At 40.1% G+C, this 27794-nt stretch overlaps 1 protein-coding gene across 2 annotated transcripts in view; it reads left to right on the top strand.

The window, feature by feature from the left end:
- ASIC2 (acid sensing ion channel subunit 2) overlaps positions 1 to 27794 on the top strand; it is a 491697-nt gene that overhangs the window by 443836 nt on the left and 20067 nt on the right. For both annotated transcript variants that reach the window (XM_063459381.1, XM_063459380.1), the window contains exons 4-6: positions 20539 to 20689; positions 23106 to 23162; positions 23795 to 23948. In XM_063459381.1, the coding sequence (XP_063315451.1) occupies positions 20539 to 20689; positions 23106 to 23162; positions 23795 to 23948 (362 nt within the window). The remainder of the gene's footprint in view (positions 1 to 20538; positions 20690 to 23105; positions 23163 to 23794; positions 23949 to 27794) is intronic.

The following is a 27794-nucleotide window of genomic DNA, read 5'->3' as shown; positions in this document are numbered from 1 at the left end:
GGGGCAGTGCTGCACAGTGTGACTGCCAGTCATTGTCTCCACCCTCTGCATGCAGACACTGAACTGTCCTCATAGAGATGCATTGATTCAAATCATCTCTATGAGGAGATGCTAATTGGCCAGGGCTGTGTTTGACTTGTGCTGGCTTTGCCCCTGATCTGCTTCCTTGACAGTCTCAGCCAATCCTTTTGGGAAGCATTGTGATTGGCGCAGACCCCACACTTCTGATGATGTCAGCAGACAACAGGCAGGTCAGAAGCATACTGGGGCAGAGGCAGCAGCTGCAGACTTGAATACAAATAATATTTTACTATGTTGAGGGAGGCAAAAGGAGGCATGGAGAGGGCTAGATGGTGGTTTTAACACTACAGGGTCAGGAATACATAATGTTCCTGTAAGTATTAATTTGCTGCTGAGTCCTCTTCAGATTTCAAGACTATTCCTGTCTATGGACTTGAGATGAGCAGAAATTCGGTATAGAATAATTTTAAGTTAAAGGAACACTATAGCGTTAGGAAAACAAACCTGTAGTCTATAGTTTCCCTGCCCCTTGTTTTGTTAAAAAAGGCTGAAAAAAACTTTTTTCACTTATCTCTTTCCTCTGCGCTGGCTAGGTCTCCTTCTCCCGCAAGATCATGGGGTGGGATGGTGGGACTTTTGGGAAATTTGAAGATGTTAGACATCCTTGTGATAGAACCGCAGTTCAGCCACTACATAGAGACATTCACCAGCATTTCCTAAGTAGCAGCTAAGTCACACTCCCTGGTTTTCTCCTTGTCCTTCACCAGGCACAGCCCTGATAAGCACCCTCACTTCAACCTACCCTGTAACCAAGCCTCACAGGGAAAGACGCTAGTCTTTTAGCAGTCACCCTGGCTGGCCATATGGAGCTCTCCACTGGAAATCAGCCCTGGCTCAGACTTTAACCAGATGGCAATTCAACACCATAAGTGCAAAACGAGCGTTCTTTTGACCGAAGGGGATAGAGGGGGAGAGCTATCCAGGGATATAAGACATGTGAGACCACTTCAATGAGATTAAGTGGTCTGGGTGCCTATAGTGTCTCTTTAGGCATTGACATTATCATAGACATTATTATTCACTAAAGTGAGGATCATCAGGGATTCAAAGTAAATTGAAAGTGAATTTTAAATTTAAATTCAAATTAGTCAAACGCGACGCTTATCCGGAGACTTTTTTCAGTTGAGTAATTTTGGCTTAAATTTTGAAATTCACTTTGAATTAATAACAATTCTCACTTTAGTGAATAACTCTTAAAGTGAAGAGGCTGAACAATAAGTACAATATATGAAGACGTAACAATTAATGAGATACAGAGAGTACAGCTGACAAACACAAAGCAGGATAAAAGATGTACAGAAATTACATTCAGTATGAGGACACAGATATTGGTAAAGGGATTAAGATAAGGAATAACAAGGACTGTACATCAATAGACAATATGATGCCGGCAATACAATACGATCAACAGGTATGTGTAAATTAACAGAACATGGATTAGACCAAAGAGCTTACAATCGACATCACAAATGCTGCCCCACAGAACATTCCATCTAAAAGAAGAAATTCTAATCTGTATCAATACATGCTGCTTTTTCTAACAAGCTATTTGTAGCCTCAATTTCGGGACTTTGTAAATGTAACAGGAAATTGTCCATCAAAACCACTGACGACAGGACGGGGTAATTTTCCTTTCTACGAGATTTTGACAGGTAAAAGGCCATCTATCCATCAGGTGGTGATATTTCACATAATTAACCCGAATTACATATTTTTCTTTCAGGCTGAGTCATCAGGTAGTGAGAAATATCGCTCACAATTATATAATGTAACAGGATAGAATTTGGCTCAGGCTACCATAAATGCTACCAATATAGTGCATATAGATTATCCACCTAGAGCAGTAGCTTCCAATGTCATAATGTAGAATGATGCAGAAAATTGTAAAATTGCTGTATGTAATCTTCCAGCCATTACTCTTTATTGATTAGGGATTCAGAGAACTAAGTGATAATGTGATGTGGATGCTTTATTTTGGCATGGAGAAACAGTAGATCCTTAAAGGGACATTATAGACACCCAGACCACTTCAGCTCATTGAAGTGGCCTGGGTGCAGTGTCCCAGTCCCCTTTACCCTGAAATGGTAATTATTGAAGTTAATGAGAAACTGCAAAAAAATACCTTGCGGTGTTATCTCCACCTCTAGTGGCTGTCTATCAGACAGTCACTAGAGACACTTCCGGGTCCTTACCACACATTTGGTCCGTTAAATGACATTGGACGTCTTCACACTTTGATTGACTTATTGGCTTAGAGCATTAGCTGATGTTCTTAGCCAATCAGTGTCACCCCTATCAATGGTATTCCGAGGCATTCTGTATGAAGAGTCTGAGAGCAGTGGGAGGACAAAGGCTCGAAACGGCGTAGGATAAAAGCCTAAAAAGACTTTGGGGTTAAACAGTTGCTGAACGGTTGGTTCTTTGTGTCAGTCCTGTCAATTTGCACCTGCTTGAAATAATATTGTGACGACGAAAGTAAATCAGTGGCAAAATTGCATGATTGCAGCAGTCAAAACAGGAAAAAATCAACATAATTGATGGATTTTCCACTTTAAAAATTTTGCCAAATAATTTCTCTATATAAGTAACACCTATAGTATTAACTTGATCTGTCTCCTCTGGCGAGTATAAAAAAAATATTGCTCACCAATTTTATTTTAGATATGGGTCAGAATTATGTTTTATTGATTCCTACGTTTTTCCATTATAAAACTGGTAAATTGGACGTGATTTAAATTTGGCGTTTAAAGGGAACCTCCAGTGCCAGGAAAACAATCCATTTTCCTGGCACTGGAGGTTCCCTCTCCCTCCCACCCCCCAATCCCCAGTTACTGAAGGGGTGAAAACCCCTTCCGTCACTTACCTGAGGCAGCGACGATGTCCCTCGTCGCTGTCTCCTCCTCCGCGCCGCTCCTCCTTCTTACTCCATCGGCCGGTGGGCGAGACTGATCCCGCCCACGAATTTCAGTGCTTTCCTATGGGGATTTGAGCGATGCTGGAGGTCCTCACACGCTGGAGGTCCTCATACAAACTGCAATAATTACCTTGCAGGGTTAACTCCACAGAGGTGGAGTTAACCCTGCAAGGTAATTATTGCAGTTTATAAAAAACTGCAATAATTACAGTTGCAGGGTTAAGGGTAGTGGGGGTTGGCACCCAGACCACTCCAATGGGCAGAAGTGGTCTGGGTGCCTGGAGTGTCCCTTTAATTTATGTATCTTATTAATGTCTATCAATGCACTGTTCTTCCTGCATATTGTCACTTTCTGCTAGAGCCAAATTCAACCCATAGGAGTTTTGTGTGTTCTGTCAAGAGATTCACATTTAATATATTCCTTTAATCTGATATCTTTGATTCCTCACATTCTGTCCATTACAAACTCCAGACACCTTTATCTACAGAACATCTCCAGAATGCTGGTTTACAGACATGAATCTCAAAGAAAAATCTTAATCCACTTGCTTGTCACGTATCGCTTATTTTCTAATTCTATAATCTGTTTAGTCACATTATTTTCTTTGGATTTAATTCGACATACAAGACAGACCATCTCTCCTGTCACTCGCAACGATGTAAATCCTTACATGGATTTCTGTCTGTCCCAAACTGTCAATAGTCCTTTTAACAATAATCTATAACGGAAAATTCATATTCAAAGCTCTAGTAGAACTTGCAAAAAAAATAACTATCTGGGTTACCCACTAAAGTGAATTGTTGAAAATTCTAAGTGAATGTAGCCCATGGAGCAGCACAGCTAGGTGGAATGGGCCTTGACAGGGCTAGGAGACAGGCATAGGAGGGGTTAATATGGGGGTTTCGCTATAGAAAGTGGGGGTGGGATTTTAGATTATGGGAGTACATATAGCGGCCATTTTAAATCAAAGGCCATCTTAATTAATCCTCACTTACCTGTTTTGTCCCACCCTCCCTCCCTTTAAGTAGGTTCTGGTTCCCATTTAGTCCCGGCGGGGGGTGGATAAACAAGTTGGGGTGTAGGTTGTTTGTCAAGATATAACATAGTTTAGCTCGCTAAGAACTGTTAGGTTTGGTTAGATTTCGATTGCTTCTAGCTCGTCGGTAGCTCCGAACCTGGTGTGTGTAGGTTGTATCTTGTTATACCCCTACATGTTGGAACATGGTAAATCATGCCCTCGGTGGCAATGGTTTAAGTGGTTAGATGTTATTTATGTTAATATATGTTAATATTGTTGTTTATGGGGTTCATTGTCAGGGTTGAATTATTAAACGAGTTGGGGCTGGGATGTTGTGTTAAATATATTGACAATGACCCTTAATATTTTATATATATTGTAATTATTATTAAAACTGTGATAATTTTCCCAAACATAAGGTGTCCGAGTATCCTTGGGTTTTGGGGAGTTGTTCATACCGCATATGCCGAAAGGGCGACTATACATATGTCATGTAAAATTAAAGTAGACACTATAGTAGCAAAGCTCAATTGGAGAATGTTTCCAGTTTTCTTTGGCCTTAAATTTGAAATTAATTTTGAAATAATTTTGAATTCCCAACAATCACAAGACAGTTCCTTATTAATGCAGCATTCATCAAAAATCACTATAGCTATAAACCCACCTCTCATCAGCTCATTTATATGACATACAAGTACTTGTACTATCCTTCGATAGTTTAGACATTTAAGTGCACATCACTTCCTGGTCTTTGCACAGCTCACTGCAGAAGCTGCATGTCAGGGAAGATACAACAAATGCAGGGAGTCAAAGCCTAAAGTCTAAGTGGCAGGAATTCTGACGTTGATGTTTTCTTTAGCATGCTTACATTTGAGCAGGTGGTTTCCCTCTACACTATAGCTACATTGTGTTCCGAAGTATAAGGATTTCACATTAAATACATGTTTGAAACGAATAAATCTGGTACTTCAGATTTTTTTGACAATGAACTACATGATCTTTCAGCTCAATTACAATACTTAAAAACACTTACAACATGGAAAATCCAATTTAAGGCACTTATGGTAGGATTCTGTTTAAAGTAGAAATGCATTCATGAGTTATTCCCAAACCTCGCTGTGTTTACCTAATTATTGCCAATGCTTTTCCACAAATTGATTGAATATAAAAATGCGTGGCCTTTAATCTTATTTTTATAATACACACTCAAAATTGATATTCATGAAGCATCTAAGTTTAAGAGTCCAGTGTTGCGTTCTAAGTGGCTTTCAATCGACGCAAACTTATAATTGTCCAATTCTACACTGCGTTAAATATTGGCCAGTTAATGAAAAAAATAGAGGCTGCCATCACTCTTAATAGAATTGAGCGTTTATAAACTGTCAACAAGATATCTAAATGCATCACCAGTGATCATCCGAAAGAATAACAGAGCAATTCTGAGTGAGGGGCAGTCCTTCAGATACTTTTACGCATTGCTCATATAATATTACTAATTATTTGTATTTGATTTTATGTAGCATCCTCTAAGAAACCACACCTTATTTTTAACTTGACTTTCCTAAAGATATCTGGCTCCCTGTGACTATCAACCTCCGTTCCCGCTAAAGACATGTAGTTAGAAAACAATTGCGAGAATACATGATTGCTTTATGATAGATACATTTAACAAATATGTCCACACATTCACAAGCCACATTCACGCACTCCCCCTCTCCCCCCTGACGATCCTTCCAGGTACCGAGGCATTTCAAAACAATCCTTGAAAAATAGCCCATTAAACTAAGCAATTAGTAGAGCAAAACAGTATAAACTCATGGTGTACTGTTTTATTCATCAATATTCCACAATATTGTTTTAAAGCTGAAGTCCTTTAGATGCTTGGAGTGTTCCTTTAAACATTCGAGAATCCTTAAATGTCTGTCTAAATATGTAGTGTCACGGGTTCTTGAGACTATTGCTGTTATTCCTTCAATCCTCGAATAGTCCTAATTCCAGATGTGCTGAATATAGTGAATGTATTCCCTTTGTGTAAAGTTTCCTCAATATAATGGACGCAACCAGTCGTATTGGGTAAAAGCAGCAATATGGAGTTTTTATAATACAAAATCACAGGGGTCCTCTTCCCACAAGCCATTGTGTTTGAGAGATAATTGAGCTCCAATTAAAGGGACACTAGTCACCTGAACAACTTTAGCTTAATGAAGCAGTTTTGGTGTATAGAACATGCCCCTGCAGCCTCACTGCTCAATCCTCTGCCATTTAGGAGTTAAATCCCTTTGTTTATGAACCCTTGTCACACCTCCCTGCATGTGACTTGCAAAGCCTTCCATAAACACTTCCTGTAAAGAGAGCCCTATTTAGGCTTTCCTTATTGCAAGTTCTGTTTAATTAAGATTTTCTTATCCCCTGCTATGTTAATAGCTTGCTAGACCCTGCAAGAGCCTCCTGTATGTGATTAAAGTTCAATTCAGAGATTGAGATACAATTATTTAAGGTAAATTACATCTGTTTAAAAGTGAAACCAGTTTTTTTTTTCATGCAGGCTCTGTCAATCATAGCCAGGGGAGGTGTGGCTAGGGCTGCATAAACAGAAACAAAGTGATTTAACTCCTAAATGACAGTGAATTGAGCAGTGAAATTGCAGGAGATTGATCTATATACTAAATGATCTATATACTAAAACTGCCTTATTTAGCAAAAGTAATTTAGGTGACTATAGTGTTCCTTTAAATCTAGTATAGCCCTATACAATAGATCACAAATAGGAAATCTTATATACAATTTTTACATATCACAAATATTGATTTTTGATTTTTATTGTATGGGGGGTCAGAGCTTACAACCTAAATTCCTCTTTGAAGCTGGGACCCCAGCAGAGCCACTCTGCAAGGTGTAAGAAGTCACATATAAGTGGCCTGGAAAAGTAAATTAGCTGATATAGCTTAAAAAAGCAACATGAGCTAAAAAAGTGGGATAGCACATACAATACAAATGAATAGAAAATACAACCTGTATAACAGGACGTGATCTTTGAACAGATCTAAAGGATAATAAATAATATATAGTGAAGTATGTAAAAAATAATAATCACATCCAGGAGGTAGAGGTAGAGAACTTACAAGAGGTATTGATGGTCTGCGCTTATCTCCCCTTTAAGGGTGTCTGTTAGTAGAGACAAAATTCTCTTCAAATGTGAGATCCTCAAATGGATGAAAAGAGAAATATACATAGAATAGTACTGTTTAAATAAATTTATTGCACTGATTGCACTTACATTCAGGTCGCAATCAGCGGGCATATCTCCACTAACAAGTGGAACAAGATGACAAATAGGTCTATGCAGAGCTGGAACAGCTGGAACAATAGCTGATCACAACCCACTAAGTGCTAAAAAATAATAATACAATTATAAAATAAAATAAAATGGAATACAAGTCCTTCCAAATACTCAATCCAACGCGTTTCGTCAATGTTGACTTCTTCAGGGATATGAGTGCAGTCTAAAAAACATTCCTTTATATATCCTTAGATGCCGGTATCAATCAAACTTTCCCGCGGTGTTAGGTACTTCCGGGGTCTGACGCCAGTCGTCTTTCATTGGACGAGTCCAAACCAACGTCATGTGCTATGCGGCCGTCTTCATAACTTCCGCGTTCCACGGTGGAACGCACACCGGAACTTCCACTGTAGTGCTCCACAATGGAACGCATATCAGAAATAGAAGACCTAACACCGCGGGAAAACTTGATTGATACCGGCATCTAAGGATATATAAAGGAATGTTTTTTAGACTGCACTTCCATAATGCTCCTAAGGCCATAATGCTAGCAAAACATTAAGGGAGATGTAGTCCAAAACATCTGGAGGGCCGCAGATTCCCACCCCTGATCTAGAGTAATCAAATCAGGATCATTGTTTAAAAAAATTGACACATGAGAAAAAATTCTATAGCTGTCACCTATATGTTATCTGTCTAACTAGGTATTTTGACACAGGACAACTGCACTATTTATTCAAGTAAAATATCAAGCCACCAAAATCACTTTTTATCATATTGCTGTGCTACATCTACACCAACTTACAACTTACTTTTGTTCCTGCTTTATTAAATGATTTTCTTACTCTCTAAGCATTCAACGCAAAGATCGTATATATCTCGCTTTGTTCTATTCATACACGGCTTGAAGGATTAGTTTAGACATTATCATTAAATGCCTCAATGTCCTCTAGCTTCAATGTTGACTTTCCTTTTACCTACAAACTTACAGCTCTTGCAGGCGTTAATTTGAAAAACTTGTACCCGTTTTTCTGACCTATAAAGATCTTAATTATGATGGCAAGATAAACAGAGAGAGGTTGTGCCAGATAACAAACTCAGTAAAAAGATACTGAAAAAAAAATATATCAATATCAAAAATATATATAAAAAAAAAGAGTCCAATAACAAGGGTGATGGTAACAAATCACAATCAAATAGTATAAAGAAAAAGTCAAAATACACAACTTGCCAGGAAGATAACAAGCAGTCTGTAGGGAAGAGTGTGTCCTAAGAAGAACCGGATAGGAACAACTTGTTCAATTTGTTCTATAAAAATCGGTATAAAATACAAGGTCTAATATGGTCCTACTCATGTTTAGTAGAGCTTAAAACCAGCTCTAGTATGAATGGCATACAGCGGTACAATCCCCACTAATAGGATACGTGAAGAGATGTGAATATCTCAGCAGTATGTAGACCATAAAAGGGTAAAAAATACAACAAATTGTTCTCACTGTGTAAAAGGGTAATAGGGGTATATTTCTGAAGATGTTTACTCACATTTAATTGAGCAGGCAGACTGCTCAATGAATCAAGTGGTATTATTCCCACCTTGGATTTCTTTGGAGTAATACTCAGCAGGAAGGATAAAAACTGGATACCAGGCAGTAGTAACAAAAAGTATAAAAAAATTATGAAAAGTAAGATGATACAATAAAATTTTTAAAAGTAGTCAAAACAACAGAATAAAAATATCCACAACATGTTTCGCCTATATGGCTTTTTCAAGTGGAGATAAAAAGACATGCCTGGTAGGGAAGGGTGTATATATAGGAGACAGATGACAAAACAATTACACATTTTTGGCGCCCAAATGATGTCATAGGTATAAAATGTAGTAGGGATATGTAGTGCAAGGGGAGTGACGACCATTTACATACTTAAAGTTTGAACACCTTTTAGACTTTTGTTTGTTATCTGGCGCAACTTCTCTCTGTTTATCTTGTCTATTACATATACATGCTGACAGACATATACTGTCACACACACTCATACACTGCCAGTGACACACAGTGTCAGACACAAATAAATGTGCGCGCACACACACACACACACACACACACACAGTGTGATGTATATCATGACATCAGCCATAATGCTGCTTCCCTGCTCCATTATGGTTTAACTTCTCATAGTAATAGAATTGGGAATCATGCTGCCTGCTGTCAGGCATTACAAAACACTATCACTGAGCCCCCTGACAGATCTTCTCAACACAACTCAGCCTCAGCCACCCTCTGATTACCTTCTCCTACTTGGGGAAGTTGGCTGTCCAATCCATCTGTCCAGCTCAGAAGTTGGCAATGTTTGGCACTCCAGATGTTGTGGACTACATCTTCCCTGATGGTTTGCCATCATTATGGTTATAAAATCATTATGAGAGATGTAGTCCACAGCACTTGGAGTACTGAACGTTGCCTACCCTGGTATAGCCTCTCACATGTTCCCTGTGAATGCATGGAGACAGCAAAGGAGCAGTGACAGCTCACCCCCTCCTGGACCGCACCATTATCAGCATGAAAACGCAGAGACTGGAGCCTTCACCCACCTCCCCAGCAAAAAGTGGAGGACAGTCTCCAGCCCTCTACACCCAGACAGGAACATTATTATACAGGTTAGTATAAGATTGGGTGAGAGAGGCTGTAGCCATCTCTTCCAGCTTCCCTCCTATCAGGATGTAGCAGCTCTGAGTTCTGAGTAGAACTGCTACAGACAGAGACACACAGTCGGTCTCTGCATTCAGCGGTTCACAGCATGGTGGTTTTTAGAGCCGCTGAGCTGTAAGGTTCAGGACTTAATATAGGCTTTATTTGCAATAGTCAAATTTAATTGTGCATACATAACTTAAAGGTACGCATACAATGTAATAGAGCAGCAGGAAATGCTAGCAGAATGCTTGGTTGTATAGGGAGAGGCATTAGCAGTAGAAAGAGGGAAGTGCTCATGCCATTGTACAGAACACTGGTGAGACCTCACTTGGAGTATTGTACGCAGTACTGGAGACCGTATCTTCAGAAGGATATTGATACCTTAGAGAGAGTTCAAAGAAGGGCTACTAAACTGGTTCATGGATTGCAGGATAAAACTTACTAGGAAAGGTTAAAGGATCAAAGCAGGTCGCCAATTTCTTTATTTTAAACTACACGATTTGATGTGATCACCAGGGGAAACAACTTTAGCACCTACTGAGCTAGCAAGTAGCTCTTTAGCTACTCTATTCACTTCAGTGCAGAATCTTTTTTTACTCCTTACAGGTGAATTACTTTAGCTCCTCTCCACTAGTAGGAGAGAGGCTTCTCCAGCTGTTGACATCAAGCAAAGACAACCAGTGGGTTAGTGTGGAGACGGCGTTACTACACTTACCTGTAGCATACTTACGTTTAAGAGTGTGGACACATCTGTGTCTCCCTACCCACATCGGGCTATCTCCGTCTAGGAGAGTCTGTCTCGTCCAGCTGTTACACTGGCAAGCAGCTGACACAAAGCAAAGACAGCAAGCGGGTTACTGGGAGACAGGTTATACTGCACCTAATGGTAGCGTCTTTACGTTCCAAGTGTGGACACATTTGTGTCTCCCTACCCATATTGTTTCCTCTCCACACATAGGAGAGCCTGCTCCGTCCAGCTGTTATACCGGCAAGCTCTATAGCCAGACTGTCTGTCTGGGGGGGCTCCTTAACTATTGGCACCGATTAGTAGCCTTGTTACTAAGTGAGTTACAACCCCCTCCACCTCCTCACAGTCTGTCACCGCTAGGCACTCTCCCTGTTTGGTAGATTGTGCCATCACCAGCGGTGCAAGTGCTTTTGAGTAATCCCAGTACGGAGTATAGCCTCTTTCCAAGGCAACATCCGATTCCTTTATAGACAGGATTGAGTGTACTCTATTATTGACTCACAGTAATCCATCATTTGGTCTGAACCGTGTGGTTCAACCTGTTCCTGTCATTCTAGAGCTGTCTTCACTCACTTATCCCTGTCGTAGAGGTCAGCTGCCACTAAGAGCATTAGTCTGCACTGTACAATACCTGTTACCTAGCCTCTGCGTATACATTCTCAGTCTTTCTCCACTCACAAGCAGTATACAGCAGGGCTAGCTTCCACAGGTTCCTATAGCCATTTCGTAGGTACAACCTTTTATACATTTTTGCTTTCCCCGTTTGGTTCATAGCGGTTGTGGGATATTAAGTTTCCTTTCTCTATATGTATATATTTGTCTGGGACCATACAGTTGTTATGGTGCCCATAATAAAGTTGAATTTTTAAGTCTGCCATATTGGTTAGAATCATCCCTGCAGCACCCAACTCCTGTGCTCCTGAAGCTGCCCCACAGCTTGGGTTCACTTTTTCTCTATTTTGTACACATACAAGGGTTATGCCCTCCTGGGTCTGCAGACACACTCTAGTTCCCACCCACTGGGAACACTTGCACTAACGTGCCATTTCCTTAAGGTTAAAGGATCTTAACATGTATAGCTTGGAGGAAAGACGAGACAGGGGGGATATGATAGAAACATTTAAATACATAAAGGGAATCAACACAGTAAAGGAGGAGACTATATTTAACAGAAGAAAAACTACCACAACAAGAGGGCATAGTCTTAAATTAGAGGGGCAAAGGTTTAAAAATAATATCAGGAAGTATTACTTTACTGAGAGGGTAGTGGATGCATGGAATAGTCTTCCAGCTGAAGTGGTAGAGGTTAACACAGTGAAGGAGTTTAAGCATGTGTGTGATAGGCATAAGGCTACCCTAACTATAATATAAGGCCAGGGACTAATGAAAGTATTTAGAAAATTGGGCAGACTAGATGGGCCGAATGGTTCTTATCTGCCGTCACATTCTATGTTTCTATATTACGGTGTATGAATGCATATTCTGGCAATCATGTATACACGAGTGCCAAGGTGAAGTGGTTAACAACAATTCAGGCATGCTTTTCCCAATTTTTTTCTTTACGTTTTATGGTAAGAAGAGCATGCTTTTTAAAGATATCTGTTTGTAACTGCAGGGACACAAGCAGAAACAAATGTTTTTAACTGACTGCGGTTTTAAGCCAAACGTATTACAAGGAGAATTCAGCTAATGCTCACTGACAAGAAAATATTCACATTTGAATAAACTAATAGCACTATACCTAAATTACTTTAGCTAAATAAAGCAGTTTTAGTGTATAGATCATTCCCCTGCAATTTCACTGCTCAATTCACTGTCATTTAGGAGTTAAATCACTTTGTTTCTGTTTATGCAGCCCTAGCCACACCTCCCCTGGCTATGATTGACAGAGCCTGCATGAAAAAAAAAACTGGTTTCACTTTCAAACAGATGTAATTTACCTTAAATAATTGTATCTCAATCTCTAAATTGAACTTTAATCACATACAGGAGGCTATTGCAGGGTCTAGCAAGCCATTAACATAGCAGGGGATAATACAATCTTAATTAAACAGAACCTGCAATAAAGAGAGCCTAAACTTCTTTACAGGAAGTGTTTATGGAAGGCTGTGCAAGTCACATGCAAGGAGGTGTGACTAGGGTTCATAAACAAAGGGATTTAACTCCTAAATGGCAGAGGATTGAGCAGTGAGGCTGCAGGGGCATGTTCTATACACCAAAACTGCTTCATTAAGCTAAAGTTGTTCAGGTGACTATAGTGTCCCTTTAAGCTCTTTAAATACAGGTTATTTTAATTTATTCAAGAGTTACAGCAATTAGAAATCCCATATTTCTTTTCTTTAACCCGTTTCAGGCAACTCTGTGTAAGAGTTAGAAAAAAAAAAGTTTGACCTTTCAGCCCCTTAAATTTCCCCTGTGCTGCAGTGCTGGTCATCACCCGGCATATACATTATTTCCTCAGCCACATAGCTGGTCAGTCCTCTGATTATAAATGCCTCCCTCTTCTCTCACTGAACATGTAAGCCTACATGGTTCAGTGGAGTGGCTTAATTGCTGAGGTCAGCGAGGAGGGTGGACAGGCTATGAACAAAATACAGACCTTCTTAGCAGGCTGCAATGGCAGTGTTAAAAAAAATAGGTAGTGATTGGGTTAAAAGCATTATCGATCGTGAACATATCACATTTAAGGTGCTGTTCGGTGATGTTCTCGAGTATGTCTATGGGTTATTTTTTGACACCTATAGATCAATATACTCACACATTCCCAGCACGATCACACTGATTAGTGCAATAAGTAAAATGATACTAAATGGCCTGTGAAGGGCTGGAGAGAAAAAACAAAACTCAGCCTTACAGCAAAGACTTCCAGATGAGAGTAAACATGGTATGCACAATGATACACGTATAAAACCACATTATAAAACACAGAGATTATAGCTTATTTGCAAGGCAACCAATCTATATCTGGAAGGAAGGTGCTATGATTAACCCATCATAATAGAGACTGCGAATCAAACAACCTTCAACTGGGAACAGAGTAAGTCTGAACTACTCCTGCAGGTCTTATCACCATCCATTGGAAACAGATACAGAGAGCACTACAAGCAAGACATCTGGATGGGGAAAATATTTCGTCACACCTTCATCATTGTGTTCGATAGACAACAATCTAACGGACAGCCTCTGTTACTAAATCAAACCAAGAATGACAGAGCACGGGTTGGCAACCGTCATGCTTTGCCAGCATTATCGCTGTAAGAGCATTATGGGAGATGTAGTCCATAACATCTGGATTGCCGAAGTTTGCCTACCCCTGACCTAGAGAGTCAATCGGATGGAAGAAACATCTCTCTTTCCTCGTTCTTCTCTATAATTGCTTACATCAGGGTAACATAAAAGGTAGATCCCCAGATTTTTTAAAGCTACAGTTTCCACAATCCGTTCTCATGCTAAAGGCATTCTAAAGGCAAGTAAAGCATCATGGGAGTTGTAGTACTACAACATCTGGGGAATCTACCTTTTGGGCACCCCTGGTTTTTAAATTCTCTGAGGATCCTACCTTCAGAGGGTAACGTCCTATTTTGAAACGAAGTATAATTGAAAAAACATATCAAATACATGACATGCTTGCACCTTCTTGAATTCCTTATTTTTCTACCTCCTAAAAAGAGCTATCTTGGTACCATAACCACTAGATGCTGATGAAGCAGGTATGATGCCATTAGATGGTGCCGTCCTAAAGTTCTGCGTCAAACTGTTTGAATGGTTTGCCCAAAACTAGGTGTCATCGAGGCACCAATAGGCCATTCCCCTTTTTGGCTATTGCGAATGTGGAAGAACAACTTCTTAATTAGCAATATCAATTTTGTCCATAATGTAAAACCATTAATTGGCTGGTCATCGCCTGCATTAGCAATACTCAATAGCCAAGCTGTGAATGCCTGGGGGATCCCTGGATTTGGTCAAAACTTTTAAAAATCATTCGACCAAAAACCAGCGAAGAGCGTCCAACTATTACATCACTATATAGCAGTTATGGTGCTTAGATTGTTCCTTAAGTGTAATGGTGCCTTTTCTCTCTGAACCGTGGTGTGTGATCAAAATGATGTAGCATGTAGATCTGTGCCTTTACTGGAACAATACTATTTTATCTCTGTATTTTGCCAGTTCATGATAGTAATAGGTAGATGTGCGGAATGCTGAGATTGTATTAGCATCACTAAACTATACTGGGGAGTAGAGTAAATCCAGAGTTCTCATTGATCCTTCCTTAGGATTTGCGGATCTGTGTTTTCTTCAAGACAAGTATGAAAATAGGAAGAACGTTTACGGCATACCCCAAAAAAGTTAAAGGACCGCTATAGTGCGAGGAAAAAAAAAACTTGTTTTCCTGGCACTATAGGGTCTTTAGGTCCCCCCCAGCCTCTCGCCGGCTGAAGGGTTAAACTCGTACCTTTCTCCAGTGCCAGGCTCCCTCGGCGCTGGAGAACTCTCCTCCCTCTTCCGATGTCAGTGCTGAATGCAAGAGCCGCGCGCATTCAATCAGTCCATAGGAAAGCATTTCTCAATGCTTTCTTATAGATGTCAGCGTCTTCTCACTGTGATTTTCACAATGAGAAGCGTGGAAGCGCCTCTAGCGGCTGTCAATGAGACAACCACTAGAGGCTGGATTAACCCTAGCGTAAACATAGCAGTTTCTCTGAAACTGCTAGGTTTACAGCTGCAGGGTTAACCCTAGATGGACCTGGCACCCAGACCACTTCATTAAGCTGAAGTGGTCTGGGTGCCTATAGGGGTCCTTTAATGTTTAACGTCCATTGTTCAGTCTTTGAATTTCCCCTCTTTCATATTGTAGAGATCTTTCTCTCAGTAGCTGAGAATCTATGCGTGTATCACAGAGCAATAAAATAAGCAGTAACGCTAGCAGTGATGTGTATTTAATCCACAGCAAATGTGCATATAAAGGCATTTGATTAAATAAGAGTCGTTGGCCCTGCGCTAAGCAAACGGTAAAATAGATGATGCCTTGGCTCCACTGACAACATTCTAAAGTCTGAATATTTTAACTGAGAGTAATAAACCAGTACACATCTTTATGTGTATATATATTTTATTCATGTATCTTATTTTTTATCAAGAATATTACATTGCGATTTCTCTTGTTAACTTACAGAAGAGAATCTATTGTACAATACGGTTTATTTAGACATATACCTCCATAATTTTTTATTTTTACAGATAAAGGTCTCATCTCATAAAGGCATCACTCGTCTTAGCATGCATGCATTCTGATTTTATATATATATATATATATATATATATATATATATATATAAAGTCCTACATTATTAGACAAGACTAAAAGGTACTTGCAATTGGAGGTTCCATGGCACATTCACCAGGAATAAATGTCTACTTGCCCGGGGTGAATTTTACTTGTTAAAGAAACAATATAGGCACCCAGTCCACTTTAGCTAATTGGGGTGGTATTGGTGCAATGTCTCTGTTCCCTTAACCCTGCAATCTAAAATGCTTACATTTTAGGGTTAAGACTGCCTCTAGTGGCTGTCTACCAGAAAGTCACTCGAGCTAAATACTGCTGTTTCACAGATTTTAACTCCGTAAAACGATGCTGGACATCCCCATGTTTTGGATGAGGGCATCCGGCGTCTTGAAAAACTCCAGAGGAAAACATTGAGTCAATTAGGAAGGTCTAATGCACGTGCGTTGGAGGAGGCAGAAATGTCAGCACCAAGGCACTTCGGCACTGGAATTAGGTAAGTATTTTTAACCCTGTACCTGCTTGGTTGGGTGCCGAAGGACACTATAGTGTTAGGAATACAGCTTTGTACTCCTAACACGATAGCGTTCCTTTAATGTTGAGTGGGCGAGTGGAACTTTCTAGGCCTGATGTTCTGTTATATATATAAAATAGACATCAGGATATAACATTCCTCCATTCCTTCGTAAGGTGTCTTGTTTCGGGGCTCTATTAAAAAAATAGATTGGAGAGAGCCCCAGAATATAGATGTCCTAGTGAGTATTTCTCATACGATCTGCTAAAAAAAGGTGTAGATTGGTGCTGAGAAAAGCTTATGCAATAAGTCCCTATTATTTTATGCAATATAAGTGATTTTATAGATTGTGTAAGATTTAAAGCTAAGTTAGAACACCATGTGTTATGGTGTGCACTCCCAGTAGTCTTTGGGGATAAGCAATATATATTCTATATTAAATCCCCAGAAAGGCTATTGGGAAATCTCATCAGTCCGTTTCTGTAATTTACCCATAATTGTGTTACTTGTGCTGATTCATGGCTCTATTAATTGAATTGTTCCTTAATTATGCCTGTCCGCTCAGATTACCCATTGCTAAGCCTCAATGCTTCCTCTAAGATGCATCTGGAAGATTGGGTCATCAAGCAATATTGCTCTGCCCCTCTTCATTACTTTATATGCTGATCAGAGCCCGCCCTGTGCCTTGTTCTAGCGTAAAAATTCAGACAGTGTAACACCCAAAAAGCACTCGGACAAATATTGTGTATAAAATACTTTATTAATAGTCCTTAGCTCAGGATTGGCAAGATGCAGCACTTCAACTGAGGTCAAAACAGAGCACTGACCACTCTTTGCCTAACGTGCCAAGTATCCGTGGTTCCGTGACTTTACTGAATGTTTTTTCTTAATGTTATCCTCTGGCTGAAATCAAATTCTAGCACTTTAATGTTTTGCCAAAAAACCCTTCTCTACTCTGCTCTCCATCATTTATCTACAACTAATTGTCGCTAATTAGAACAAACTCTGCATGTTACGTGGTAAACCAGGCTCTCTGTTTGTTCTTATTAAAAAATAAACCTCGTGTAGCAGTCCATAGAATGTCAGTATCAGTCTGGAATACAAAGTAACCAATCTGTCTCCAGCCACTAATAAGAGTAATTTTTGGGGGGATAGTAGTTATGCTGCTGTCAGGACGATGTGTATAACAAGGGTCTCCTGCTGGGAATGGTCGCTAAGTATAATGTGTTTACAGATCTGTGCTGTTCCTGTGAGCAGACTGCGTGCCCATCACCTCTCACTGATAATTATCCTGGTTATTTACCTACAGCTGGAGGGACGCAGTCAAGCTAAAATCATTCACACAGTAGAACTGGATGTTCAAGTTCAAGAGGGAGGGAAGAGTATAAATATTGTTTGTTTATTTATTTTACAAAATTGGCAAAAAGAGGGTCCGAAGAATTGGCTGGTAACATGTTAACACATGAGGGTCGGTGTTGTCTTCATCAATGAAGATTTGATGGGCGTATTTGAAGGAAAATGGAAGCAGTGAAGCTTAACTAGATTCTCTGAGCTTTATTCCAGTCCAAGATGGATGTCAGAATGTTTTTAGATCCAATGCAAATTATAGGAGCACCTTATCAGAGGTATAGGATACCCCCCTCATACCCTGATTCCTCTCCTGCAACTGTCATCAAAACAAAACACTAAGCCCTCAGCGACTACTATCCTAGCATCCTACTTATCTACCTTACCTTTTTACCTTTTGTGTCACTGTACCCCACTCCCTCTAGCATGTAACCTAATTGAGCAGGACCCTTCAACCCCTCTGTGCCTGTGCGTCCAACTCATCTGGTTACAAGTACGTGTCTGTTAGTCCACCCATTGTACAGCGCTGCGGAATTTGTTTGGGGTTTATAAAAAATAATAATAATAATAATAAAGAACAATGGAATGCATATTAGGAATCCTTAGGATGGCTGGAATTTACGCGAGGATTAACATACAAAGAGAAAAAAGTAGTCTGAAGAAAGCCTATGTCAGGGGAACCCTCTCAAAAAGCATAACCTGGTTAGAGTGAAAGAGGCAGTTTCACAATTAGAACAAGCTAAATCAAACTACAAACTTGCCAGGGGGTTATCATAACCGAAGAGCCAAAAGGTATGCGTGTTTGGATGAACTGTTGAGTCTTGGTTAGATAATGGCAAAACTGAGGGCAGGATTTCAGTGTCAATTAAAAAAAAACCTGGGAATGATGCAGAATTGCCCAGAACAGCACAATGGGGAATACGATTAGTGGATGCTCTGACAATAAGTCTTAGTGTTCCGAACAATTCCAGAGTCTGCACATGTTTCTTTTAGCCGAAAATTGCCTGGCATACCCGATATATTCTAACTTTCTCCTAAACCTGTTATCTTTCCTTGATGGCATGAAAATTAATAAGGAAAAGGAGATACTGACACATGTATCTGTTTGCATTAACTAGACTAAACAACAGATCTCCATAGAAACACAACACATAATGACTTAGCACCATTACAGCCATAGTGCCAATGGGTAAGTTATTCATTGTTATCGTTTGAGAAATAATGGTGAAAAACTCAGCTTCAATCATGGACAATTCGGTGCTTACCAACTTGCAGTTGATCTTGGTTATAGTGACCTACAAATTTCCCAAGAGGACCCATCTTATTAAAGTCCTAGCAGGCTCGAGTCTATCCCATAGTCAAAGCCCATAGTCAAAGCCCATAGTCAAAGCGATCATTGCTCTTGAAGAATGTTGGCCAAAGGCTGTAGGGAAAAGCTGCCCAACTGTCTTTTAAAACAAGAAGTAAACTGGCGGGTATACTATGTAGCCTAATATTACTGAAGGGGGTTAGTCAATGAAAATATATACTTTTCAAACTAACTCGTCTGTCCTTTTACACCCCCTGACTTATTCTAACTTACACTCTTTATTTTCCTCTGTATCTCAAACTTGATCAGCACTTTTCTCTTTTTTTTTTCCTCCGGTATCCTTTCTTTCTAAGTTAGTTTATACTTCCGTAGTTGCAACCTCAAAGATCATTTATGTATCTCTATTCTTTCTGTGCCCTTCATGCTCGGTGTAGTCATTCACTTTCCTCTACTCTCTCTCATTATTTTTTTACCAATTAAATTAAAACCACTTTGTAATGGGTGCAGGATGGTTGGTCATTGGCTCGGTATCAAGACCTTGTCTAACTATGCTATCCAACTCTTCTAAAAGCTGGATACCAACACAGCAAAGCTTGTCCATGAGGAGTATCTTCTCTGCACGCAGACTTTTCCAAGGATCACTTTGGACAAGCAGCAGTAGTTTTCCTCATTGCTAACAGACAGCAGACACGGCTTAATATAGTTGGAACAAATTCTGTTTTATTGTGTTTAAATACAGCACGTTTACACAATGGAAAGGCAGACAATAGCAAAGAAGCAGACCCGGGAGAGGAGTGCAGTACTAAGTTTCTCTTCGGTGATGACTTGATTTGCACTGGATGACAATGAGACAGAATGAACCAGTCTCGAACTCCTCTCCGAAACTATGAAATGCAATGCCATGCTAAAAAGACACTGATACTGGTTAAAAGAAGATAAATCTAAACACATTTAACCCCTTAAGGACCAAACTTCTGGAATAAAAGGGAATCATGACGTGTCACGCACGTCATGTGTCCTTAAGGGGTTAACTGAACAGGGTATAAATCATATAGGACGAATAACAAATCTGCTGATACATCTGAATGAACAGGAATAATTAACCTCCGAGTGCCAGGGCTGGGGAATCATGTGAGCTCTTGTTAACGGGCGTTGTGCTATAAACTATAAGTCCCATGACATTAAGTAAGCTTAAGGGTGTTGTAGTTAAACAGCAGCTGAGGGTGAACTTTTTAGCTGCCATTGCTGTAGACATATGCTAATTCATGCCATATTTCTAACACACTATTTCCCCTTTCCGCACGTTTTCTTTTACTCTGTCTAACCCAAATTCTCTTTTTCTTGTTTTCTTTCAGCTCACGTACCTTCCATCACCATGGGGCGTATGCAGATTCTCTGATATGGGATCTGATTTTTTCCCAGTTTACAGTATCTCGGCTTGTAGAATTGATTGTGAAACTAGATACATTGTGGAGAATTGTAACTGCAAAATGGTGCATATGCCAGGTGAGGATCCCATGCCAATTCACCACAGGGCATCATTAAATCTATTTTTAACGAAATGGAAAAATTCTCAAACTTCATAGTTTTGTTTTTGCATATTGAATATTTTAGTTTAAAATGTGCAGTAGCTTGATCATTTCTGCACAGTTCTTAATTCAGGGCTCAATCCAACGTTCTCAGTAATTATATAAGCTGTTGTTATGAACACAAAATACTTGCTTTTCAACCTTCTCATACATTTTTTTGTAGTCTACCGATAGTAACATCAGTTCCTTAGCTGCTACCTTATGTTTTGATATTCATTTAATTTGTGAATAGTTCTTTTAAATGACAATTGCACTTATATAATAATTTATTTCTTTTTTAACTCTTTTTTTTTTTCTTATCGGATATATGGCTATTAACTTGATTTTGCATGTATCAATCAAAGAGATGTAGGTTGTAAATTTAGGGAGATAATGGCAGTGTACCAGTTTTTCCCCTGTACAAAATGGGGCAAGACCATTTACTGTTGTAGAGGGACATTCGTATTATAAAACCTGGACATTGTTAAACGACCACTATAGTGCCAGGAAAACAAACTCGTTTTTCTGGCACTATAGTGCCCTGAGGCTGCCCCCACCCTCAGGGGCCCACTCCCGCTGGGCTGAAGGGGGAGGAAGGGGGTTAAACACTCACCTTTCTCCAGCGCCGGGCTCCCTCGGCGCTGGGACTCTCCTCTTGCTTCCAACGTCATCGGCTGAATGCGTATGCGCGGCAAGAGCCACGCGCGCATTCAGCCAGTCCATAGGAAAGCATTCTCAATGCTTTCCTATGGACGCTGGCGTCTTCTCACTGTGAAAATCACAGTGAGAAGCGCGGAAGCGCCTCTAGTGGCTGTCAATGAGACAGCCACTAGAGACTGGATTAACCCATATGTAAACATAGCAGTTTCTCTGAAACTGCTATGTTTACAGCAGGCAGGGTTAATCCTAGATGTACCTGGCACCCAGACCACTTCATTGAGCTGAAGTGGTCTGGGTGCCTATAGTGGTCCTTTAATATAATTCAACAATGTCTGGATTTTGTAAATCAGATACTGAATGGGCCTGACTTAGTCCAAATTTTAACTGGACCGAATGATGCCAGGCGCCCTCATATTCATAATAAAGAGGGAAGCCCTAATATTAATTGGTCCCCCCTAGGATCCCACCCATAGTTGGTGGGTAGGAGCCCATATTAATTATAAAATGTGAGGGACATTCCATTGTCCATCCCATAAAAAAAAAAGCATGCCACCCCTGCCGTCACCCGGGGGATAGGGGTCTCTAATCCCCTAGCCATTCCCGAATAAAAATAGCTGATCCTACCCTACAAATATATGATAATTTGCAAATGTGCATCCTGCCTAATGCAATTGCTTATTTTCAGTCACCATGTAGGCATTGATAGATGCCCGATTCGTGTGCTTTAAATTATTGTGCATGTGAATATTACTGATTTTCTGAATGCTTCTGAAACAAAGTATACAGATTTGGTCGACCGACTGTAACCTGACCACGTTTGGCACTGATAAATCTGAAAATTGCCAATGCAGCCATAATTTGGTAATTTTTACTGGATTTTGCCCATTTGGACAAAATTCGGTGTTCAGTTAATACCCCGGTTTGCAAAAAGCTTGGAAACCAGTCAATAATTAGCGGATAAAATCTTCCATTGAATTCTATGAAAGGTAACACCAGCTGGGAATTCCCCAGTGCAATAGTGGTGATATTTTGCAGTTGGGAAAAATGCCACAGCCTACTTTTGTCAGAGGAAGCCACTATAGCAATTAGAGACAGTTATCCTGCAACATTGGTAACAAGCGAATAAACCTTTTAACATGCTATGTCTATAAATAAATTGCTACCTGTTTAAACAGATACAGTACTGTTACCATTACTTCCGTATTATTTAAATCCATAAATCCTGCTCTGATATTAATTTATTGTTTAATATATTTAACTTTTTTTGATTTTCTTTGGGTCAAATTATTCATCTCCACATGTAGCCAAACAAGACAAATTGCAGTCTGAATTAGGAATACATGTACATATAAAACAACACACAGTTATGTGCTAACACATACTTATGAGCTATATTTTAACCAATACCACCATGAAATCTGCATTATTTCATAATAAAATCATGATCTGGAAACCTTATTGTTGAGTTATCTAGACTTTGTTTCCAAATCAGTAGATAAAAACAACTGCAACTTACGAAAATCTGTAATCGTCTATCATGGCCGGTAAAAAAAACATATGAAACAGAAATGTTGCCCTGGATTACATGCACACAGTGGTTATTTTAGAAACACAGCTCGTATTTATACATAGTATCAGAGTATAGTTGGATGTCATGATATTTTATATTAATCTTGATATCTGGTTTTCCCCAGGTGATGCCCCATTCTGTACTCCCGAGCAGTACAAGGAGTGTGCAGAGCCTGCACTCGGTAAGCGCTGAATGTACCAGTGGTTCCCAACCTATTAATGTAAACATTCCCAGTTATGTTTCTTTGGGGATGCTGACACAACTTGGGATGTTGGTGTGCCTCGAGGGGTTAGAAACACTATAATTTACAATTTATGAGTCTGCTATGCCATATACCATGTTTGACAGATTACCGTACATCTAACATGCCACATGCCATTCATGCCACCTGCAAAAACAACATGGACCCACTATGCCATGGACCATGCAATCTGTATAGAGCAGTATGAGCCAACAGCATACATAGTGGCATATACTCACCAACCATAGAACACACCATAGATGATATCTGTACAGAGCAGCTTGCATCCATACACCATGCTACCCACCAAGCTATCTGTGCAAAGCAGAATGTAACCAGCCAAATGTGCCCTCCTATCTCATACACCGTCCTCATTGTCCTGTCTCACACACCATGCTCAGTGTCCTCCTGTCTCATAATCTGCATGCTCCTCTCCCTTACACACTCTCACTGTATAACTACCTTGCTAACTCTGGCCAGGGTCCTCCTATGTCCTCTACACCATTCAGTCCAATAATTGTCTTCCTATCTCCAGTCCATGACCTCTGCTGACTATCCCCTTATCTCTCCAGGTCTGCTAGCGGAGAAAGACGGAGGATTCTGTGTCTGTGCGATTCCTTGCAATTTGACCAGATACAATAAGGAATTGTCCATGGTGAAAATTCCCAGCAAGACCTCAACCAAATACCTGGAGAAGAAATTCAACAAGTCTGAGAAATACATTATGTACGTTACATGGGAAATTACCATAATTAGTGTTTCAGAACAACGTAACACAAATGTCATATTATTATGTAATAATACAAATACAACTGTATTATACATTCATAACCCTGCTATTTTACATGTACATATTTTAATCAAAATATGTTGCAAGAATCTGATGAATTTCATAAATTTTAAATGCAACTGTGAAGTTTTTCACTAAACAGAAGATTTTGATGAATTCATACAAAAACTCGATAATCCCAAGAAAAAAAGGTGTACTGGAAAAATTGTCCATATAGTTCTAATTGGCTAATATTGTGAAATGTTTGCAAAGAAGTTCAAGAAAAGGTTAATTAGTCCCCTATACACAAGGGATAATAAATACTCCAGTATTGTAAATATATTGTTGTATGGGCCTATACTAAAATAAATATGGTATATATTCCACCACTCGAGTGTATAAGGAGACAGTAAGGTTCCTGCACTCTCCTACAGAATATATATAAAAATATACCTGGAACTGATATAATATCTCCGAGCCAGATCCATAGAACCAGGTCGCTCATGTCTTTCTGCTGGGCTGATATCAGACATCAGTAGAACAGGATTAACTATACAGCAATCTTAGGACGCTGCTTAGTGCCCTGGGACCATTCATGTTCATGGTCCCTATGTTTGGAAGGGGTTCCTAGTAATCTGCCAATGGCCCTGTGAGATATTTATCATTCTCTGGGCAACAGTGTATCTCCAGAGTAATCGTTTTGAAGGGTCAGAATGACCTGTCTTTAGCAATACAAGTCTCTATACAACATTATAAAAGTTTCTGGTGTGCACCAATACAAGATGATAATAGTCTATGGTGTTCATCTACACTAGATAATACAAGTCTCTGGTGTGCTCCTATACTAGATAATAAAAGTCTCCGGTGTGCCCATAGACTAGATCAGGGATAGGCAACCTTCTGCACTCCAAATGTTGTGGACTATATCCCCCATAATGCTCTTACACCCATAATGCTGGCAAAGCATCATGGGAGGTGTAGTCCAAAACATCTGGAGTGCCGAAGGTTGCCTATGCCTGGACTAGATAATAAAAGTCTCTGGTGTGCACCAATACTAGATAATAAAAGACTATGGTGTGCCCCCATAGTTGGTTACGGTAGTCTCTGATGCTTATCAGTGCTAGGGTGAAAATGGCCAATTAGCTGTATGTCGCTAGACAAAAATCTCCTTTTAATTACTTGCTTCTCTTTACAATGACTGCTGTATTAGAAACATAAGGGCTCTTTTTACTGGTTTAACCCCTTAAGGACCAAACTTCTGGAATAAAAGGGAATCATGACGTGCCACACACGTCATGTGTCCTTAAGGGGTTAATATTTAAAAATAATTACACATATAATATGATTCTAAGCAGTTCCTTATTGCTACACACTTCCAGTTTTCCACATCATCTCTCTTGTGATGTGTTAGCTTGTTATCTGTCTACAAACAGCAATCTAAGTGAACATTGCGCATAATGCTCCCCAAGTAAACGATCAACCATTTCGGTGCTAAAGCAGAGAATCACGCAACGTCAAAAGTGCCAAAATGGTTAAATATACTTTAAAAGCAGTACGTCAACCTTTGCTGCTCCCAAACCTTATTGCAGCAGCTTTCCTATTAAAACAAATCATTTTAAAAAGCACGTTATTATTAAATAATTAAAGATTTGGAGCAAACTCTAGGATACCAGTAACTTTGTACTTCTGATAGAGATTATACTATTATTTTATTAAGATGGTGATTATAGAACAGTAAAACAAATCAATGCATTTGAAATGTCACCTTTGACATACAATAATAATAATAATAATAATAATAATAATAATAATAATAATAATAATACAGAGTCAGTTTAGCTCTGATTTTACTGGCTCCGTTTGACATGTACAAAATACTAGAATTATGAGTACTCAGAGTAATGGGAGTTGCAGTTAGGCTTGCCGTTATTTACTGTTTAGGGCCGTGGGATTTGGAGTGAACCTTAGGCTTATGTTATGATAACCAGTGAGGTTTCCAGGAGTTGAGGCTAACCTGAAGATAAGATTTATGATTTAACATGTTTAGGTTATGTTTGTGGTTATAGCAGATAGCTAGGAGGAGGGTTGTTGCTAGGTTACAAAGAGACCAGAGGCATCAGCCCAAGGGTACATTTTATGAACACTCCCATATTTAATGGTATAGGCACCTCACAAAACCCTGCCCTATACCATGATGAACCATATCCAATATATATATATATATATATACCCTAACATGTTTAGTCAGGGTGTAGGGCGCCCTCTACCTGTTCACACTCAGTAACTGATGGAGTCACGATGTAGGACACTCTCTACCTGTTCACACTCAGTAACTGATGGAGTCAGGATGTAGGGCACTCTCTACCTGTTCACACTCAGTAACTGATGGAGTCAGGGTGTAGGACGCCCTCTACCTGTTCACACTCAGTAACTGATGGAGTCAGGATGTAGGGCACTCTCTACCTGTTCACACTCAGTAACTGATGGAGTCGGGATGTAGGACACTCTACCTGTTCACACTCAGTAACTGATGGAGTCAGGATGTAGGACACTCTCTACCTGTTCACACTCAGTAACTGATGGAGTCGGGATGTAGGGCACTCTCTACCTGTTCACACTCAGTAACTGATGGAGTCAGGATGTAGGACACTCTCTACCTGTTCACACTCAGTAACTGATGGAGTCACGATGTAGGGCACTCTCTACCTGTTCACACTCAGTAACTGATGGAGTCAGGATGTAGGACACTCTACCTGTTCACACTCAGTAACTGATGGAGTCAGGATGTAGGACACTCTCTACCTGTTCACACTCAGTAACTGATGGAGTCAGGGTGTAGGGCACCCTCTACCTGTTCACACTCAGTAACTGATGGAGTCGGGATGTAGGACACCCTCTACCTGTTCACACTCAGTAACTGATGGAGTCGGGATGTAGGACACCCTCTACCTGTTCACACTCAGTAACTGATGGAGTCGGGATGTAGGACACTCTCTACCTGTTCACACTCAGTAACTGATGGAGTCAGGGTGTAGGACACTCTCTACCTGTTCACACTCAGTAACTGATGGAGTCGGGATGTAGGGCACTCTCTACCTGTTCACACTCAGTAACTGATGGAGTCAGGGTGTAGGGCACTCTCTACCTGTTCACACTCAGTAACTGATGGAGTCGGGATGTAGGACACTCAACCTGTTCACACTCAGTAACTGATGGAGTCAGGGTGTAGGGCACCCTCTACCTGTTCACACTCAGTAACTGATGGAGTCAGGATGTAGGGCACCCTCTACCTGTTTACACTCAGTAACTGATGGAGTCAGGATGTAGGACACTCTACCTGTTCACACTCAGTAACTGATGGAGTCAGGATGTAGGACACTCTCTACCTGTTCACACTCAGTAACTGATGGAGTCGGGATGTAGGGCACTCTCTACCTGTTCACACTCAGTAACTGATGGAGTCAGGGTGTAGGGCACTCTCTACCTGTTCACACTCAGTAACTGATGGAGTCACGATGTAGGACACTCAACCTGTTCACACTCAGTAACTGATGGAGTCAGGGTGTAGGGCACCCTCTACCTGTTCACACTCAGTAACTGATGGAGTCAGGATGTAGGGCACCCTCTACCTGTTTACACTCAGTAACTGATGGAGTCAGGATGTAGGACACTCTACCTGTTCACACTCAGTAACTGATGGAGTCAGGATGTAGGACACTCTCTACCTGTTCACACTCAGTAACTGATGGAGTCGGGATGTAGGGCACTCAACCTGTTCACACTCAGTAACTGATGGAGTCAGG

Source organism: Pelobates fuscus, chromosome 6 (assembly GCF_036172605.1).
Source record: "Pelobates fuscus isolate aPelFus1 chromosome 6, aPelFus1.pri, whole genome shotgun sequence".
NCBI lineage: Eukaryota > Metazoa > Chordata > Amphibia > Anura > Pelobatidae > Pelobates > Pelobates fuscus.
This window is presented reverse-complemented; position numbering and strand designations above follow the sequence as displayed.